Here is a 21,916-nt window from a genome sequence, read left to right as displayed (position 1 = left end):
TTCATACGCATCGCTGTACACTAATTAATTTGTGCAAAAGCAGTTGGTGTCCTCATTATTTCACAGACATTCTAGCACATCTTGAATTACAAGACCGCTCTCTGGATAAATGGACAAGCACACATTAATTTGGCAGGGCCAGCTGCCAATTCAAAACATTTATTCAGCAAAAGTCTGAAGTAAGAAGACAAGAAGGCACTTTTACTTTAACTAGCCTTTGATCAGAAAGGAGACGCTTCATCTCTGCAGGGCTTTAAACTAGTACTCCTGACCCCAGCAGTGTCGTACGTTCCCACTGCAACAGCATAATTAAATCATTAATTGGAAAAAAGTGTCCTCACCTGCTTTTATTAACATGCTCAGTGACTGGGAATTATTTTACTATCCAATTAGATGCTTATTTACACCTGGCGAGTTCACTCTCTCTCGGATCGAGTGCTGTAATGAAGTGAATTACTGTTGAGACACGCCAGAAACTATTGTCTTGCTGCGTATCACTGGTGTCTGCTCGCCCTGTCTGATGCACTGCCCCGTGCTGCTCGCTCAGACCCTTCTGCCTTGTGAAATGCCCAAGGGGTCACAGTTTGGTTGGTGTAGAATGTCCTTGTTAGGTTCCCAAACTAGACACTCTGCAGGCAAAAGCATCTTACTCCATTGACGGTCATTCAAAATTTGACTAGGGCCTGAAAATCTCATTTTTTTGGCATTGCTGGTCACTAGCATGAAGTTCGTTTTGCATGGTGGGAAGACCATCCATCCATCCAGCCATCCGTTTTTACTGTTGATAACGTAGGCTAGTTTTCTCCAGGTATTATAGACCTCCTTGGTCCTCCAGAGTGTCACACGTGTCCTCTCGCTCTGCTCCGTCTCGAGACATCCGGTCATGCCCTTCTTCCAGGTGAAAATACCAAGCTTCTTTAAAGTTTAGCACCAGATCTCTGGTTGTCTTTCAACTTGATTGACATGGAGCATTGAAAAGGTCACCTTGTGTCAACTCCAGAGCTGAATTTCTGGGGCCCATCGTCCTTATTTTATTTCACCATTCTTTCACTGAGAAGTGGGAAATCACTCACCTGTCTGAACTGTGGGTCACGTGGGATGAGATCAGTTGCTTTGATAGGGATATTTGGGACTCGGAATAAGATCCAAACAGCCTGGATTGTGTATGGCTGTATTTATTGTTCATTCGTCTGCATTACAAAGAAATGCAAGTGTCAATCGATAAGATGAGCTTGCGGGGAGAGAATGCTAAGCAGCTCGAGTGCTATCAGAGATGGCAGAAACCCTGTGGCTCTGTGACTGAAGGAAAGCTATTTGAGGGTCTCCATTTTTAAAGAGTTATCCGCACTCCATCTATTGTTTTCTGGCCTGAGCTAATGCAGTACCGTACGTGGGCGACAAAAGCCTTAACAATGCATCTAGCTTTTTACACCTCGTCTGTCACACTAGAATCTCAAATTCGAGTTGAGTGGGGTCTGCTTGGCAGTAGAGATCCATTAAAGTGAAAGAGAAGAACACAAAAGGAGAATATCCCTATGATTTATTTAATGAAAGTCTTCTGTGTAGGTCACACCAGACCTGGGGTATATTGCCCATTTGCAGCTTTGTCCAATTCATCTTGAATGCCCGGTGGAAACCTGTTGATTGACAGCTCCTTTGATAGCTTAGTGAACAGGGTGTGCTTTTATAAGATGAAAGTGTTTCATTTGACCCCAGAGAAATAAACTTTCTCTTCTTTATTGCAAAGTTATCCACATTGAATAGATGGACCAAATGGTTAAATGATATGTACATTCATTTCCACACTAGACCAGAATTGATAAAGAAATCAGCTATTTTAAATAATAAATAGCTGAAAATTTGTGCTTGAGCTTAAAGTACATATTAAGGAACTGCTGCTAAATAGGTGTTAGCCATAAGTTGCATGGGTTTGCTTCTCAGATTAATATTTTTTCCCATGATATCCTGAAGGCAAAATATAATGTTTTTTACTGTATAAATTTGAACAGATATTGTCAAAAAAAAACAATGAGAGTTTTATGCATCCTGACAAATAATGATCAAATGTTCTTTTGCCATGTTAGACTCAGAAAGAAGCTGAGGTGAGCTGTAGTCACCGGTGTTTCTAAGAGAAGACTTTCAGGTCCATTACTTTGAAGTTCTGCCTCCCAGTTGGGGGAACAATAAAAGTGCATGTCTGAAATGTGAGACTCAAAGAGAACAGGGTTTCGCTCAGGCTAATTATGCCACATCCCACACCTACCATGTGCTACCTGAACACAATTTCAGAGAGCTGGTAACAAAGTCCCTTTAAAAAACCTCTACCTCCACACCAGCTCTTAGATTTAAGGGGCCATCACTTCAGAACAACAATGTAGACCATTCATTCTCATCCTGCGCAACCTCCGTTCTAACAGGCAGATCCGTGGTTTGGCAGAACAGACGCTTGGAAAATCCGTCACATTAAGAACATCTAACTCGGGATTCCATGGCTGTTTGCAGGTGTGACTAGCTCAGAGGCTTGAATTGGTATTGTGGTGTTATCAAAGACAACTCACAGCATTTTTAGTGAGAAACAGCTCTTTAAAGGGATAGTTTTGATAGTTTTGAATATTTTGTCATTTATTCATTAACATATTTCCAAACCAGCGAGTCATAAACAAATCATTCTTTTCAGGGTTATTATAGTTTTGCATCTTTAAATTACTCTATTCTTCTGTTATTCTAGTTTATCTTTAGTTTGTTTCTTTTCAGTTTAGTTGAGTTCTTGTTTGTTTTCACTTTGTTTATTGGTGTATGCCTTTTGAAGGATTACTATTTAGTGGCTTTTTCATGTTTAATCAAGGCAGGTTGTAAAATACAATGGTTGTTTATGCACCATATATATAAAACTTGAATTAATTAGTGGCTGGGGGTATAACAGTACACACATTTGTACCAAAAATTGTTGTTTGATGCGTTTGCAATGCATTTTTCTTTGCATACAGCTTATATCTTATGGTTGTATACTTACCTGGAAATGTAAAGAAGTATTTCCATTTCGCATTTTTGATTATCCTGACAGCAAGTGAGTCTAGTGAGTGTCGATGTGCATGCGCGTCAAATAGACGGAGCGTATTAAAATGGGATTCTAAACTTATTCTAAAATATATATATAATATAATGTATTTTGCATCCAAAATATCATCCCCAAAACTTCAGTGTGTGTTGCTGCCAGTTGCAGCAATATTGACTTTATTTATCTACAGACTATTTGTTCAATAAACCACCGTTTAAAAAATGAAAAAAATTAAAAAACTGTTTTGTTTGAACTGTGACTTCAAAACCGAAAAAGTATTATTATTTTTATTTATTTATTTATTTATTTTAGTTTTGGCATCATGAACATTTATTTTAGTTTTTGTCAATTATGATAGATTTTATTATTTTTATTTCAGGTAACCAAAATGTTTTAGTTTAGTTTTCATTTTAGTTTTTGTTAATAATAATAACTTATTTTGATGTTGGAATACAGCACTTAAGCCATATGGATCACTTTTTTGGAGCTTGAGGTAATAAACAATTTTATATGGAAAAGATGAGGTTGAGTTGACTTTCCAAAGAAAAAAAACTGTATATGTGTATGTACAGTATATGTAACTACATGAGAATGAGTACTTTTTTTTCTTCTTCTTTCTTTCTTTTTCTTTTTTTGCTGAACTGTCCCATTAATCCCGTTCCCGTTTTGACAGACCACATTGAATGAGTTAGCATGTTGCCTGCGGGGTTAGATGTGAGAAAGAGGGAGTGAAGACCACAACAGGGTCTGCTCGTGAAGAGATGCCAAACAAACTAACAATGAATATGGATCAAGCCCTCACACACGCAGAGCAATCTGGGACACCAATCCTGTTCAAATCCATTTATGTGGAGTCTGTCTAAATAGGACCTGAGAGCCAGCTTCTGCCTTCAGGGCCTCAGGGACAACCCGGACTAACGGAGTGGTCCCATCACCCCCTCCTTACCTGGCAAACAAGTGACAGAACACAAGCAGAACAAGTCCGTGAGGAACCAAACCCCACTGTGTGCTATTGACAAGCACTGGAATAGCCGCAGCTCTGTCTTTATTCACCAGCTAACACCTGCCAGCAGTTCACCTTAACACAGAACTAGCAGGCTGGAAACAGCACTTCAAATCAGAAGTCACACATCAGCTGTCAGCGTAAGGTGTGGATGAGGTCAGAGCGATTCCGTTGCTATTGTTTGGGAATGTTTCTTTTTTGGGACTGCATCTGTCATAGGGCACGACCGAATTCGAAATGTTGTCTTCCGTTATTTGTAATATTTATAAAGAAAAATACCCCCACTGAGTATAAATTATGGAACAAGCATGAGAATAAGCCTCCCATCTAATCTGGTTCATTTTATAGACCCTGATGGTCCCTGATGTCAGTCAGGCTTCCTATTCCCAGGTGCCAGTCGTTCAGAGTCACGAGCACTGCTAGAAATCACACGTCTGTCCTCAGCGTGCTGGTGGATCGCTGCTGTTTGCCTCCATCTTCTTCTTTTACGCCGACACGCTACGTTCGTCGTCCATGCTAAACCTGCCGTGCAACAACAAAGCAGATATTTTTCTCTTAGGCATTATCTACAAATGCACATATTTCCTTATATTTTCTCGGCTGTGTTCTGTGGATGCCCGGCTCGCTCATCTGGCCCTGTTTGTGTGACAATACCTTCTGAAGAAACTCCTACATGTGCCTTGAAGTTTCCCCAGTCCCTGAATCACTGAATATTTTATAGATTTAGTGTCTTTTTTGCCTGTCAATCTGCCAGCTGTTCTCCTTTCTTTCTATTGTTTGTGTGTGTGTGTGTGTGGTGTGTGTAGTGTGGTATCAGATCACCTTTTTACGCTTCATAGGAATTCATTAGGCATTGTGTAAATTAAGGCGACGACAGATTTAGGGGAGGAAAACAAGGACGTCTTCACCCCTCTTCTGCTATTTATCGTCTCTGCCCAATTCTTTCCAGCCTTGAAAAAGCTGTTCTGGCATGTTCCTCCACATCTCAACTGCAATTAACTGTAGGTCATGTACTTGTACATTATCTCTATTTGCGTCTCAGGGTTGCTGTGCTGCTGTAAAAACAGGACCAAGTATAGAAACGCATATAGACTGTCATTATGCAGTGTGAACCTTTTTAATCTTGTTTTGAATATATTATGATCTCATATTCACATTTTAGTAATTACATAGTCTGTCTATACCGTATATGGGTGTTTCTTCAAATTTGGCCACTTATCCATGTTCTAGAAGTAGATTTTAATTAAAACCAAAAGATTTCAACTTTTTCTGTTTATTAGATTATGTCACATTAACCCCATATATGTCACACATATGGTCACATTAAAACTGCAAGTACATAACCAGCCAAACTATCTCCTTACCTTAGCCCGATTCACAATGGTTAGCTTGTAACAATGTTTTCTAATTCAAATGGTACTGGTAGGTTTTCACGGGAAATATGAGCATGCAGCCGTTCGTCTTTGTCTCATTACGTCACATCTGTTTACATAAAGAAGGAGTACCAGCTAGTAGACTATATGGCATGTGAGGATGCTGCAGGAGATTCCCCCAACTGGAGATTCACCCATAGTCAAAAGCAAAAGACTTTGGACTGCGGAGTGGCTACAGAAATTGAAATCTACAGGTAACGCTAATACATACTAAATACACATATGGCACTTTTCCACTGCGTGGACCTGCGTGGACCTACTTGGCTCAGCACAACTCGGTACGGCACTGCTCGCTTTACTTTTGGTTTTGCTTGTCCACTGCAGTGGGATTATAGACATCTACCAACGAGTCTGCACCTCGTCTACTGACCATGAAACGTCACATTTAGTATCGGTATGGCACGCTTGGAACCTCCACCGAGGTGGTACTATTTAAGCGAGCCGTACCGTTCTGTACCGAGCCGTCCCATGCAGTGGAAAAGTGCCAAAAAGTGAGCCAAAGTGAGCCGTACCGAACCGTACCGTGCAGTGGAAAAGCGCCAAAAAGTGAGCCGTACCGAACCATACCGTGCAGTGGAAAAGCGCCAAAAAGTGAGCCAAAGTGAGCCGTACCAAACCGTACCGTGCAGTGGAAAAGCGCCAAAAAGTGAGCCGTACCGAACCGTACCGTGCAGTGGAAAAGCGCCAAAAAGTGAGCCAAAGTGAGCCGTACCGAACCGTACTGCACAGTGGAAAAGCGCCAAAAAGTGAGCCGTACCGAACCGTACCGTGCAGTGGAAAAGCGCCAAAAGTGAGCCGTACCGAACCGTACAGTGCAGTGGAAAAGCGCCAAAAAGTGAGCCGTACCGAACCGTACCGTGCAGTGGAAAAGCGCCAAAAAGTGAGCCGTACCGAACCGTACCATACAGTGGAAAAGCGCCAAAAAGTGAGCCGTACCGAACCGTACCGTGCAGTGGAAAAGCGCCAAAAAGTGAGCCGTACCGAACCGTACCGTGCAGTGGAAAAGCGCCAAAAAGTGAGCCGTACCGAACCGTACCATACAGTGGAAAAGCGCCAAAAAGTGAGCCAAAGTGAGCCGTACCGTGCAGTGGAAAAGCGCCAAAAAGTGAGCCAAAGTGAGCCGTACCGAACCGTACTGTGCAGTGGAAAAGCGGCAAAAAGTGAGCCGTACCGAACCGTACCGTGCAGTGGAAAAGCGCCAAAAAGTGAGCCGTACCGAACCGTACCATACAGTGGAAAAGCGCCAAAAAGTGAGCCGTACCGAACCGTACCGTGCAGTGGAAAAGCGCCAAAAAGTGAGCCGTACCGAACCGTACCGTGCAGTGGAAAAGCGCCAAAAAGTGAGCCAAAGTGAGCCGTACCATACAGTGGAAAAGCGCCAAAAAGTGAGCCGTACCGAACCGTACCGTGCAGTGGAAAAGCGCCAAAAAGTGAGCCGTACCGAACCGTGCCGTGCAGTGGAAAAGCGCCAAAAAGTGAGCCAAAGTGAGCCGTACCAAACCGTACTGTGCAGTGGAAAAGTGCCAAAAGTGAGCCGTACCGAACCGTACCATACAGTGGAAAAGCGCCAAAAAGTGAGCCAAAGTGAGCCGTACCGTGCAGTGGAAAAGCGCCAAAAAGTGAGCCAAAGTGAGCCGTACCGAACCGTACCGTGCAGTGGAAAAGCGCCAAAAAGTGAGCCAAAGTGAGCCGTACCGTGCAGTGGAAAAGCGCCAAAAAGTGAGCCGTACCGAACCGTACCATACAGTGGAAAAGCGCCAAAAAGTGAGCCGTACCGAACCGTACCGTGCAGTGGAAAAGCGCCAAAAAGTGAGCCGTACCGAACCGTACCGTGCAGTGGAAAAGCGCCAAAAAGTGAGCCAAAGTGAGCCGTACCGTGCAGTGGAAAAGCGCCAAAAAGTGAGCCAAAGTGAGCCGTACCGAACCGTACCGTGCAGTGGAAAAGCGCCAAAAGTGAGCCGTACCGAACCGTACCGTGCAGTGGAAAAGCGCCAAAAAGTGAGCCAAAGTGAGCCGTACCGAACCGTACTGTGCAGTGGAAAAGTGCCAAAAAGTGAGCCGTACCGAACCGTACCATACAGTGGAAAAGCGCCAAAAAGTGAGCCGTACCGAACCGTACCGTGCAGTGGAAAAGCGCCAAAAAGTGAGCCGTACCGAACCGTGCCGTGCAGTGGAAAAGCGCCAAAAAGTGAGCCAAAGTGAGCCGTACCAAACCGTACTGTGCAGTGGAAAAGTGCCAAAAAGTGAGCCGTACCGAACCGTACCATACAGTGGAAAAGCGCCAAAAAGTGAGCCAAAGTGAGCCGTACCAAACCGTACTGTGCAGTGGAAAAGTGCCAAAAAGTGAGCCGTACCGAACCGTACCATACAGTGGAAAAGCGCCAAAAAGTGAGCCGTACCGAACCGTACCGTGCAGTGGAAAAGCGCCAAAAAGTGAGCCGTACCGAACCGTTGCCGTGCAGTGGAAAAGCGCCAAAAAGTGAGCCAAAGTGAGCCGTACCAAACCGTACTGTGCAGTGGAAAAGTGCCAAAAAGTGAGCCGTACCGAACCGTACCATACAGTGGAAAAGCGCCAAAAAGTGAGCCAAAGTGAGCCGTACCGTGCAGTGGAAAAGCGCCAAAAAGTGAGCCAAAGTGAGCCGTACCGAACCGTACCGTGCAGTGGAAAAGCGTCAATAGTCACGCAATGCTGATTTTGTTAACATTAACAATTTGAGAACAAAGTATAACAATAATAATAATTTTTACGGTTTTACGTGATCCGAGCTAAGCGATCGTTAGATTTAATCACCATTGGCAAGCTGTATTTTTGGTAAATTATGTAAAAAAAATAAATAAATAAAAAATTTAAAAAAAGGTTGAAAATAATATTTTGAGTGTATTCAGTATACATGAAATGCTAGCTTATGAAATTAGCCTTAAAAAGACAAAGAAGTTGTTTTATTTTATTCCAGAAATGTTAAAAATTGACTTCCACCAGCATAATTTCCATCACAGAATAAGAAGAATTTCATTACGTCATTTAAGATGTGGTGTAAATGACAATGTAGTGAAGATTTTTATGAAAATTAATATAAAGAGAGTGTGCCATATGACCAAAATTGCCCATAGTTGAAGAAACACCCACATATAGGTTTAATATGATTTGCATAAGAAGGAAATGTTCCTAGATCCTGGAACAACATTCCTGTTGACCAGTCTGTGTTTTTGGGGTTAGGCCTTTTTGATGCCATAACATTCCCTACTTATGTGAATCATACTGAATCATACTATACAGTACATGCATACTGTAAATTCACTGTTTTGGCTGGTATTTGTCTTTTTTTAATTTTTTGCCTTTGCTGCCGGACAGCGAACAAGAAGTACCGTGGATCACATGGTAAGATATCTCAGAAAACCAAGTTCAAACCCACACCAATGGAGAACATTATATCTATCTTGTTTTATCTTTATCTAATTTTTATGCACTAGCTTACATGTGTCTGTAAAACCATTAGTGACATATTAACACATAGTTCTGTTCACCTATAGCCAGGTTTCCATTCGAGGATTTTTTTTTTTTTCTGTAAAAAAAGGTTTAGCACTTGTGTTGTTTAGCGATATAGCTGATGGAAATGCCATTTGTCGATAAAATTTCTCAAATATCGACACAATCTTTTTCCGTAAATTTTTAGTGCATAAAATCTATATTGATAGTTCAAATGACGCAAAAATGAGTTTGGAAACACTTTTTGGCTAGAAAAGGGGCTTTAACACAAAAAACTGTAGTGTCACATGATATAATTAGCCTATACATGCAGCGTCCGCGCGTTTGTGTGCTGCTCACGTTAAAGCACCGTAACACTTCGCCATAGTCTTCTTATATTTTCTATTTAATAACATTATATATGAAAATACGCTGTTTGCTTCTGGCGAATTTCAATTGTCTTATTACATACATTTTACAAATGGGATGCAAAAGATACGAATTTGCAATATACGCAAATTTATGTCTGGGAATGGCTCAAGGGCAGATTTTTTTAGCAATATAACAAAACTTATGCGACAATGCATGACGTCACTACGCACACCATTTTATCAGAAAAAAACTAACTGGATGGAAACATCCTGGAGACAGCAAATTTCGAAAAAAAATGTTCACATATTTGCTTTGTTGATAACAAAATAGCACAAAAACTCGATGGAAACTGCTAGAATTCAATGAAATGGCATTTCCAGCTCTGTGGACAACAAAAATCAGAGGAGATGACAATCATATAGTGAAAATGAGATGACATAATCTAAAATTCATAAACTAATAAGATTTACATACTGTAGGTAAAGGATGAAGTTGAAGAAACCAAAACTCTTTAAAATAGAAACTGATGTCTGGCTCATTTGTCCAATGGTGATCATGTGGTAAAAAGAGGGAATTGGGCTGTTTACCGCATCCCTGATGAATTTAGTACGATTATTGCCTCCCATGGCCACAGGTGAGGCAACTTATCCATTGAAGCAGAAGTAGGCAACCGGATGATCCCCTGAAACACACTTCATACCTCACATATGATAACACTGCAGGATTTTTGCTCTTGCTGCTCTAAAAACAAATATGAGTCTTCCAATAATATCTTAATGTATTGCAAAGAGTTGCCCCATCTGCAAATACAGAGGGAGGGAGGGAGGGAGGCCCATACCCCCCACGCAATCTGTTTCAGTCTCGGCTCTTACCAACACGAAAGCCCGCTGGAGACTTTGTTATAGGAAACACATTCCTATTTACAGTGAGTTCGAGATTTAGCTTAAATAAGCATTCCATTTATGATTTGTGAGAATTATAAGGAACTTTAAATCATTTATAGACGTTTTCAATGTTTCCGTCTCATTGAAACATTTGGTTCAGTCCACATGGTGTTTATGCAGCATAGAGAAGTTTGTCTTTTCTGTCAAGAAATACTTCAGCCCTGCAATATTGTAATATTTGCTGGAATTTTAGCCCAAAGTACAAACATAAATCATAAAGCCAAATGCAATCTTTAGCAGTGACCTTTAATATTCTTTTTGTGGATATTAAAGGTCACTGACAATATTCAGATTAAAGCTTGGCCAATTTTTCAATTAAACTATTACATTTGGTTCCCTCCATCCTGAATATGTGCTTATGACCTCTGTACGCTCCTCGACATATTTAATAAGTCGCATCAGATGCTATCTGTAATTGGAGCGGCCCGTCCCTTTTAGGACTTCTGCAGTATCGCATGAAGTTACTGACAAGTTCCAATTTTTGAGTTCAACAGCTCCTTCATGCATTTCGTCAAATTCGACATCAAAGGCTTGATTCTAGCATTCGACTTAGTTATTTAAATCCTCATTATCATAAGATTTCAATATTTTAGATATTCTGTAATTTTCCCCTGGAAAGAATGAGGCTGATTTAATAGGCAGTATTTAATTTTTCACTATTAGATGAGAAATGTGCTTGGGTCATTTTAAAAATGTAAAAAGCATATTTTCATGCAAGAATGATTTCGCATAACAGCCGGAGAAGGGGGTGGGGAGGAATCCCACCGTTTGGAGCGTGTTACAGGACTACTGCCAAAAGATTAATTATTCAAAGTATTCTGTGTCAGGCAAGCATAAAACATAAAGAGCTCAACTCTCTGTCTTTTGTCTTTTTCTGAGTGATAATACCATGGCTGATTTAGTATAGACCCCACTTTAACGTGAAATCTGTTGTTTTATATTATTAACTTAATACATTCAAATTTGGGACATAATTGATCATTACAATTTAAACACGCATGCGTTTTAGATCCTTGCTGAAAGAAAAGAACTGCTTAAACCTGCCTAGCCTGGTCAAACTGTTTAAGCTTGTTTGTTTTGATGGTTTTGCGGGGATTTGGGGTACTTTTGGACCATCCAAACCAGCTAAATCAACTTGGCCAGTCTGAAAGACCAGCAAACTACCTTAGACTGGTTTAAGTTGTTTTTTTTTTTTTTCAGGAGGGAAAAAAACATTGTAGAATCAGATGTACTGTAGATGTACTGATGTACTCTTTTTTTTAACCTTCTCTCCTGGTTAGATTCAGAGGCCCCAGCGGACCCTGTGGCTCCAGTGATTGTAATCTCACCCCGAAACACTACGGTGGTGGCCGGGGTCAGCGAGGCTACGCTGGAGTGTGTAGCTAATGCGCGGTGAGTACGGCTATATGGACACACACTGTTCCCAGCAGCACGCAGTTCATTTGATACTCATTTACCTCTGACAGTTTCACAACGATCAATATTTACACTTTCTCCATTTAACCTTCGTTTCAAAGCCATTATTATAATAGTTGCTACAGTAACACTTACAGTGCATTGAATGTGTTTTCCGGAAACATCAGGGATCAACAGGATACATGTAAGATTTTAAAGTTGTAAGAAGTTTTTGAAAGTTTTCTCAAAATAATATTTTAAAATGTAATTTATTCCTGTGATGGCAAAGCTGAATTTTCAGCATCATTACTCCAGTCTTCAGTGTCACATGATCCTTCAGAAATCATTCTGATATGATGATTTGCTGCTCAAGAAACATTCATTATTATTATCAATGTTCAAAACAGTTGTGCTGACACATTTTCTTCAGGATTCTTTAATGGATTTTTTTTTTAAATTTTGTAACATTATAAATGCCTTTACTGTCACTTTTGAGCAATTAAATGTGCACTTGCTGAATATAAGTATTCATTTCTTTAAATGGAAGTGCATGCCAGAAAAAAATATGGTTCTGCTATTGCTTCTAAGTCACAATTTTTGCACTGTTGTTCTCCACAGTCCGGTAGATAAGCTCAATTTGGTGTGGCGAAGAAACGGCGTGGAAGTGGCGAGCGGTGTGGGCTCCTTTGGCCGACGCTTGACCATCACCAACCCAACCAGTGCCGATGTGGGCATGTACGTGTGCGAAGCCTCACTTTTGGACAGCAGTGTGAAGCCAGCGGAGGCCAGAGCCTTCCTCTCCATCACAGGTAAAGCACCTCGTCCAATAAAAGCGCCATTTCTTCTCTCCGACACAATGCTTTCACAGCTGTACGCCTGCAGAAAAAATCCACCGTCTTAATGGTTCCACTCAGTGGGGAGTGATGAACAGCAAAGCCCTCTGATAGGTATAGCACTACATTACTGCGCATAAAACCTCAAATTACACACTGTATTAGCTGAGCTAAGAGCTTTTAGGAGAGCCTCAGGCATTACAGCTATCGGTCACAGTGCTCTATGAGAATATCACCAGGTAATACTACACATTAGGATCATCCTGAATACACACCGCTGAAGTGCCATCAGACCTATTTCCAAGTCATTTGATTTACTTAAAAAATACAAAGTGCACATAATTTGTAGTCTCTTTTGAAATAGTGGTGTGTAAAGAGATAAATCTTGGAGTTATCATATCTTTAGGACAGTTCAATGCATTATATATAAAAAAGAAAGCTGCATCTGCTAACATCTTTGTGTAACATGAATATGATGTTAAGTTAATGGAATAGATTAGTACCTTGAGGAGCCATTTATACCTCATTTGATGTAAAATGATTTGATCTATTTTAGTCAGATAGCATAATGTTTGAATAAAAGTGGTCTAATATTTAATATTATTAGCATTTTATACTACAGTGGGTACGGAAAGTATTCAGACCCCCTTAAATTTTTCACTCTTTGTTATATTGCAGCCTTTTGCTAAAATCATTTAAGTTCATTTTTTTTCCTCATTAATGTACACACAGCACCCCATATTGACAGAAAAACACAGAATTGTTGACATTTTTGCAGATTTATTAAAAAAGAAAAACTGAAATATCACATGGTCCTAAGTATTCAGACCCTTTGCTCAGTATTTAGTAGAAGCACCCTTTTGATCTAATACAGCCATGAGTCTTTTTGGGAAAGATGCAACAAGTTTTTCACACCTGGATTTGGGGATCCTCTGCCATTCCTCCTTGCAGATCCTCTCCAGTTCTGTCAGGTTGGATGGTAAACGTTGGTGGACAGCCATTTTTAGGTCTCTCCAGAGATGCTCAATTGGGTTTAAGTCAGGGCTCTGGCTGGGCCATTCAAGAACAGTCACAGAGTTGTTGTGAAGCCACTCCTTCGTTATTTTAGCTGTGTGCTTAGGGTCATTGTCTTGTTGGAAGGGAAACCTTCTGCCCAGTCTGAGGTCCTGAGCACTCTGGAGAAGGTTTTCGTCCAGGATATCCCTGTACTTGGCCGCATTCATCTTTCCCTTGATTGCAACCAGTCGTCCTGTCCCTGCAGCTGAAAAACACCCCCACAGCATGATGCTGCCACCACCATGCTTCAATGTTGGGACTGTATTGGACAGGTGATGAGCAGTGCCTGGTTTTCTCCACACATACCGCTTAGAATTAAGGCCAAAAAGTTCTATCTTGGTCTCATCAGACCAGAGAATCTTATTTCTCACCATCTTGGAGTCCTTCAGGTATTTTTTAGCAAACTCCATGCAGGCTTTCACTTGTCTGGCACTGAGGAGAGGCTTCTGTCGGGCCACTCTGCCATAAAGCCCCGACTGGTGGAGGGCTGCAGTGATGGTTGACTTTCTACAACTTTCTCCCATCTCCCGACTGTATCTCTGGAGCTCAGCCACAGTGATCTTTGGGTTCTTCTTTACCTCTCTCACCAAGGCTCTTCTCCCCGATAGCTCAGTTTGACCGGACGGCCAGCTCTAGGAAGGGTTCTGGTCGTCCCAAACGTCTTCCATTTAAGGATTATGGAGGCCACTGTGCTCTTAGGAACCTTAAGTGCAGCAGAAATTTTTTTTTTGTAACCTTGGCCAGATCTGTGCCTTGCCACAATTCTGTCTCTGAGCTCTTCAGGCAGTTCCTTTGACCTCATGATTCTCATTTGCTCTGACATGCACTGTGAGCTGTAAGGTCTTATATAGACAGGTGTGTGGCTTTCCTAATCAAGTCCAATCAGTAATCAAACACAGCTGGACTCAAATGAAGGTGTAGAACCATCTCAAGGATGATCAGAAGAAATGGACAGCACCTGAGTTAAATATATGAGTGTCACAGCAAAGGGTCTGAATACTTAGGACCATGTGATATTTCAGTTTTTCTTTTTTAATAAATCTGCAAAAATGTCAACAATTCTGTGTTTTTCTGTCAATATGGGGTGCTGTGTGTACATTAATGAGGAAATAAAATGAACTTAAATGATTTTAGCAAATGGCTGCAATATAACAAACAGTGAAAAATTCAAGGGGGTCTGAATACTTTCCGTACCCACTGTATGTACTATTATCATCATTAGTGTTGTTGTTATTATTAGTAGTAGTAGTATAGAAAAAAAGCTATTATTATTATTAATGATAATAAATAAATAATTAATTATTATTATTAATTATCTGTTCCTAAATAATATTCTATTGTATAATAATAACTTGTACAAAACAATAAAGAACAGGCTTATAATAACAGTAATTCCTTATTTAATATAATTAATGTGTCTATAATAATAATAATAATAATAGTAACATATAATATATATTTATAAAATATTCATATAATGATTTTATAATAATGTAATTAATAAATAATATTCTTGAACACATTTTGATATTACTACACTAAGCACATTATTTAGGTTACCTGACAAATATTTTTTATGGTGTAGTTTAAAGGGTTAGTTCACCCAAAAATGAAAATAATGTCATTTATTACTCACCCTCATGTCGTTCTACACCCGTAAGACCTTCATTCATCTTCAGAACACAAATTAAGATATTTTTGATGAAATCCGATGGCTCAGTGAGGCCTGCATTGACAGCAATGTCACTGAACCTCTCAAGATCCAAAAAAGGTACTAAAGATATATTTAAAGCAGTTCATGTGAGTACAGTGGTTCAACCCTAATATTATAAAGCGACGAGAATATTTTTGTGCTGCAAAAAAACTAAATAATGACTTTTCAACAATATCTAATGATGACAGATTTCAAAACACTGCTTCGAAGAATCAGTGGTTCGGATCACGTATCAAACTGCCAAACTGCTGAAATCACGTGACTTTGGCACTCCGAATCACTGATTCAAAATAAAAGATTCGTAAAGCTTCATGAAGCAGTGTTTTACAAAACATATTCTCGTCACTTTATAATGTTAAGATTGAACCACTGAACTCACATGAACTGTTTTAAAATATGTTTTGAGTACCTTTCTGGATCTTGAGAGGTTCAGTACCATTGCTGGCTATGCAAGCCTCACTGAGCCATTGGATTTCATTAAAAATATCTTAATTTGTGTTCTGAAGATGAACGAAGGTCTTACGGGTGTAGAACGACATGAGGGTGAGCAATTAATTATTTTTGGGTGAACAAACCCTTTAACTGCAAGTGTAAGGCCGGTAACACTTTATTTAGATGGTCCACTTTAGACATTCTACTAAATAACTTTGCAATTACATGTTAACTAACTCTCATTAGAGTATTAGTAGACTGCCTGCTTAATATCTGCTAACACTTTATTTTGATGCGCCCCAACAGACATTCTACTGAGTACTTTTGCAATTACGTCAAATTATTCTACTTACCAGAACCCTAACAGTCTACTAAGTGTCTACTACAGTCTACTAATACTCTACTAATAGTTAGTTGACATGCAGTTTACAAGTTACTAGTAGAATGTCTAAAGTGTAACTGTAAGGCCTACTGTAGTGTACTGTATCACTTGTGAACTATGTGTCTTGCTAAAGATTAATTCATTGCCCAAATTTGTCTTCGTCTATTAGCGAAAGACAGCAGCGTACAACAAGATTCTCAATTTCTTTATTAGCTGTTCCTAAATGATTTCGCTTTACGCTTTCTGTGATTAATGCAGGTGTCAGGCTGAATTCAACCGTTTGTCCTGTTTTTGCATATATTTAACACATACTGAGTACAAGCAGCACTGCTTCTCTGTACAGTTATATAAGGAAACCCATTGAGCTAAACAGTATGTTAAATATTTATGCCTTCTCTTCACTTCACATCGGTGTCCATTTGAGAGTCCAGCTGACAGGTGTTCCCAGCTCCATGTGAAGTCCAATACATATGTATAGACAGACGAATCCGTAACAGGAGGAATATATTACACTAGGCAAGACTGAGTGGATGTGAATTGATGAATGTTGGCTGTCAGTGTGGCGCTGCACATAAGTCAGGAGCTTAGTGACTGTTTGGGTGTCTGAATTATATTCAAGATCTCTAAGTATGCATTTATTCATCTGCTTATTTGTATAAAAAATGCACTTCAGATTTTTGATGGTCTGCGAGTTTTTCTCAGGAAACACGCATCACAGTTATGTCTCTCAAGCGTAAATCTCTACAATAATGTCTCTCTTAAGCTGCACATTACAAGAGATTCATTTCTTGTAAAACTATTAAAGAGATCTACTGTTTGAAATAGCTCATAGAAAATAAATCAATGAATGTGCTTTCTCGCCCCGATTTTCATGATTAAAGCATCTAAATAACTGATTAAAGGAATAATTTATCCAAACATGAAAATTTTATTTTCTCTTCATGTCACTCCAAATCAATGTTATTTCATTTAATTTTCAATGGGTTAGTTCACAAAAAAATGAAAATTCTGTCATTTATTACTCACCCTCATGTCGTTCCACACCCGTAAGACCTTCGTTCATCTTCAGAACACAAATTAAGATATTTTTGATAAAATCCGATGGCTCAGTGAGGCCTCCATTGACAGCAAGATAATTAACACTTTCAGATGGCCAGAAAGCTACTAAAAACATATTCAAAACTGTGTCTACGTGTGACTACAGTGGTTCAACCTTAATGTTATGAAGTGATGAGAATACTTTTTGTGCACCAAAAAACAAAATAGTGACTTTTCAACAATATCTAGTGATGGGCGATTTCAAAACACTGCTTCATGAAGATTCAAAGCTTTACAAATCTTTTTTTTTCGAATCAGTGGTTTGGAGTGCGTATCTTTTTGATAAGATAAGTAAACTTAAAGGATTAGTCCACTTTTAAATACACTTTTCCTGATAAATTTACTCACCCCCAAGTCATCCAAGATGTTCATGTCTTTTTTTCGTCAGTCGAAAAGAAAACGCCTTCCCTTTTCAAGTTACAGAAAAAAACGAAACTGCCGTCGCGTTCGTTCCGTAAGTGGAATAAGGAAGGCGTAGGACATTCAGCGTAAGCGTTATGAAGAATGCAGAAGCAGAAAGTATGTTCAATGCGATATTTTGTTTATAAAGCATAAACGGTTGTATTTTTTTCAAAAATGACCGATCGATTCGCTAGATAAGACCCTTATTACTCATCTGATATCGTTTAAAGCCCTTGAAGCTGCACTGAAACTGTAATTTTGACCTTCAATCTGTTGGTAGCCATTGAAATCCACTGTAAGGAGAAAAATCCTGGAATGTTTTCCTCAAAAACCTTCATTTCTTTTCAACTGACGAAAGAAAGACATGAACATCTTGGATGACATGGGGGTGAGTAAATTATCAGGAAAAGTGTATTTAAAAGTGGACTAATCCTTTAACAGGACAACTTTGTACCATATTTATGCCTAAAAAGTATATATTAGTACCTTAGAGTAGTAATAAGTATCCTTAAGCTACTTCAATGAAACTTTAAGGGATAAAAAAATAAAAATTTGTCCCTTTAAGGGTACTGCCCTAGTGACAAGCTGTTGTATCACTAAGGGTACATTGTTTGTACATTTTTCTGAGAGTGATATGAATTTAGAAGACTTGTATGGACTACATGTGTAAAAGTGCTACATGAACATTCTGACTGATATCTCCTTTTGTTTTCTACTGAAGATTTGTAACAACATGGAAGTGAGTAAATGATGACAGAATTATATTTTATGGGTGAACTGTTCCTTTAAAACAAAACAACATTCACACAGACCTGTTTACATTATAATATGAATGTAATAAATAGCAGATTTTCCTCATTACAAACACATAACATATGTTTTATAAGCATGAAATCTATAATGTAAAACTGCAGCATTGTGAAGTTTCAGTGGCCATCTGTGCCTCTGCAGGAAGTCCAAACATTACAGTAGAGGACGTTGTGCATTAAGTGAATGAAGTGAATGAAACATGCCCACCAGTGCTCTCAGTCTTAATGCGACCCTTCCACATGTCTGACTGCTGAAGACACGTGACTACATTAAGCACAGAAGCTGAGCATTTCAATCTTGACAATGTTTATGAATTCATTACTTTTGCTCCAGTAAACATTCAGTTGCTACAGAAAAGGGAATAAATTTGCCCCACGCCCATCTGCGCTCAACAAAAATACAATTTTTTGGGGGGGAAAATACATTGAATTCCACTGGCGGAATCACTCGATTATTTCTGATTATTCCATTTACGACTTACAATACCTCGAAAACGTCATTCTTTTGTATTCAGTTGAGAAATGTCAGTGTTCTCAAATAAGCTTATTTGCTTTTGCAGAGGCGCCCTATTTCACCGCTGAGCCCAGGAGGAAGATGATGGGAGAGGTGGACAAAAGTGTGGATATCCAGTGCCAAGCTCGAGGTGAGTGCTTTACGTGCGAAACTTAAACCGAGGGGGCTGGATTGATTTAAAAGTATACTCTCCAATATGCTTTACACACAATAGACATACAAAACACTTCAGCCCCTCTCAGATCCACGCGCTTCATCGAGCACTCGGAGCTTTTGTAGTCAGTAATCTTAGTTACGTAAAGGTATTTATAGCAATTTTCACATTGCATTCTTTGCACTACCACCCACAGTCATGAATGAACTCCCAGGAACACCGTGCGGGTCTATTAACCAACCCCAAAGGCTGTGCCTGCTCTCTTTGGGGGTGATTTATAAAATCTGCACATTTAGGGGATGCCAGCATCCCTTCATCGAAGACAAATGGCAGCCTTTCGGACGAGTGGCGAAGAGTTTACGATTAGCTGTGAGATATGAGGTGTTGATGGGAAGGGGCTTAAACCATTATCATTATAGCGTGGAAAAATGGCCAATGAAATGGTATTGGTTTTCTGCCAGAAATATTCTCTAGCTTTCTAATAGTGCTGAAATGGAAAGTCGGCTCAACTGTTATAACCGTACTTATGATATTTGTCCGTCGAGGTTCAGTTTCGGCTCAGCTGCAATTTCAGCGAAGGGTAAAAATGATCCCTCAGCATCAGATGGGCTGCGAGAAATAAAAACAAGCGAGTCACCCTGCTGTATCCTCAAGAGCAGAAAGTGGAATCAATCCATTACTTCTCTTATGTGCTGCTTCTGGGACCGTTCTCACTTTTTTATGTGGCTGGATTGAAAGGAATCCTTTTGTTTTGAGAAGTTATATCTCTCCAGAGCAGAATCAGAAGTCTCCAGCTCAAAAGGATCAAGGAAAAGACTATAACACATGCCCAGAGCCCCTCGCTCTTTTGATACGTCTCGGAAAATTTGCACGGCAAAGTCTGCAGCTGTTTTGGTGCCGAGTGGAGCTTGATACAGCCGTTAACCACAGGCGAAAAGTGCTAAATGAGTTTGAATAATACAATCTGGTGGCCTTCTCTTGATGCAGACGAGAGCCACAGCGAGTGATGATTTTCTCTGTTAGCTCTTTCAGCCGTTACTTAAATCATCCCCCCCCGAGAGTGCACTTTTCCAAGCTGCCTGAATATTCTTAGAAGAGTGCTAGCTGAAACTGTTTGGAGGCTTAAGGCCTCAGATCATCTCATTTTCACTTGACACTTCATCATCTTTTTTATATCCTACAAAAGGAGCATCCAGCATTTTCAAAATTAGACCTTTGAGTATGTACAATAAAGAGTGTTTAGACCAGTGTGTGGCTTCATACTGCACAAGCCTTCGCTTCCGAAGAGAAGAATGGGGATAAACCTAGTGTGATTTCGAGTTAGCAAAATGGATTCATTGAAACTGGGAAGTTTATACAATATAGTGCTGTCTCAGACAATATTCCGTCCATCCATCCATCCATCCGTCCATCCATCCGTCCATCCATCTATATATCTACATTTCATGACTAAATAATTTTTTCTATTTTTTTTTACTTTTTTCTATAAAATATTTAATTTCCAAGTTACATTTATAATTTAATTTCAACTTTCTGAACCCAACTGACATCTGACCTTCATCGTGACCCCTCATGTTGTGTTTTTAACTCACAGGGGTGCCCATGCCCAAGCTGGAGTGGTATAAAGATGCCGTGCCCCTCAGTAAACTCAGCAACCCTCGCTACAAGGTCATCTCCAGCATGGGCCTTCAGGTCAGGAAGGTACAGCCCAGCGATGCCGGAATCTTCCAGTGCTTCGCCAGGAACTCGGCTGGAGAAGCTCAGGTCCACACTTATCTGGACGTCACGAGTAAGTCTGACCCCGAGGCCGGGCAGGGGGGCGTCATGCATTCTTTATCGCACATTTTCCAGACTCGCTGTTAGTAATTATTGACACACAAACAATTGAGATGTTGCCAAGGGTATTAGATGTGACCAGTTGCAAAGTGCACCTTCTCTCAGCTGTTGTACAGCAGTTCCCCGGCGTGACAGATGTGTTGTTCCTAATCTACGGACATGTGATTCTCACTCCTTTCTGTAAGAGATGCAGCAGCTCCCTGTGGAGAGGCCTGTCTGGAGTTGATTACATCGTAGTGTTTGTCAGGGCACTGCCCTGATCTCTACACGAGGACATTAAGACCCCCTCAGAGGAGCGCTCTCATCACACAGATAATTACCACAGCCCCAGCTGCACATATTTATTGCATGTAGATTGCCGTAATGATTTTAACTTCCAGCCGCATTGACCTTTGAATCATTCGATTGTCTGTGATTGTGCAGAATATTTTGGGGAATGGAGCTTGTTCATTAAAAAGAACAGTATTTCATTTTTTATTTTTTAAGTTTTACAAAGTCCTTACAATGTTCAGAGTCAGAAAAATGTAGAAAAATATGTTTTGGAGCATGAGACATTCACTAATAACAAACTTTAGAGTAAAAATAAATAAATATAAAATGTTTTAAAAATGTGGAATAAGGAGCCTTTCGTTCAGATAAGCTATTCATTTCAGCCCTAAAAAAGTTTTAAGTAAAAAAATGCTGCTCTGAATGGCTGAAGATCTTGCATTCTTCTTGCATATTGATTGTGCATATCTAGACTCGCTTATTGACCGATGATTCAATCAAAGCTGTGTTAGTTCTGCTGCAGGCTTTATTATTCCTGTATAGATCTGTTTCATGCAAAAGTGATCAAGGACAAGTACAGTGGATGAATGTTAGTAATCACTCACCAGGCCTTTATCTCCCCAGAGAGATGGGGTCATCATACAAAACATCAGAGCATGCTGATTTTCAATGACATACCACCTCTGATTTTTAAGTGTGGAACATTGTGTCAGGATATGCAGTTCAAGTAGGGATGTGCTGATCCGAT

At 40.0% G+C, this 21,916-nt stretch overlaps 1 protein-coding gene across 2 annotated transcripts in view; it reads left to right on the top strand.

Annotated features, from left to right (window-relative positions):
* The window catches only part of sdk1a (sidekick cell adhesion molecule 1a), a 355,129-nt gene that overhangs the window by 228,103 nt on the left and 105,110 nt on the right, over positions 1-21,916 (top strand). For both annotated transcript variants that reach the window (XM_048192576.1, XM_048192584.1), the window contains exons 6-9: positions 11,557-11,668; positions 12,290-12,480; positions 18,958-19,041; positions 20,660-20,854. In XM_048192576.1, the coding sequence (XP_048048533.1) occupies positions 11,557-11,668; positions 12,290-12,480; positions 18,958-19,041; positions 20,660-20,854 (582 nt within the window). The remainder of the gene's footprint in view (positions 1-11,556; positions 11,669-12,289; positions 12,481-18,957; positions 19,042-20,659; positions 20,855-21,916) is intronic.

The sequence above is a fragment of the Megalobrama amblycephala genome, linkage group LG1 (assembly GCF_018812025.1).
Source record: "Megalobrama amblycephala isolate DHTTF-2021 linkage group LG1, ASM1881202v1, whole genome shotgun sequence".
NCBI lineage: Eukaryota > Metazoa > Chordata > Actinopteri > Cypriniformes > Xenocyprididae > Megalobrama > Megalobrama amblycephala.
Note: the sequence above shows the minus strand (reverse complement) of the source record. Positions and strands in the feature narration are given on the sequence as shown.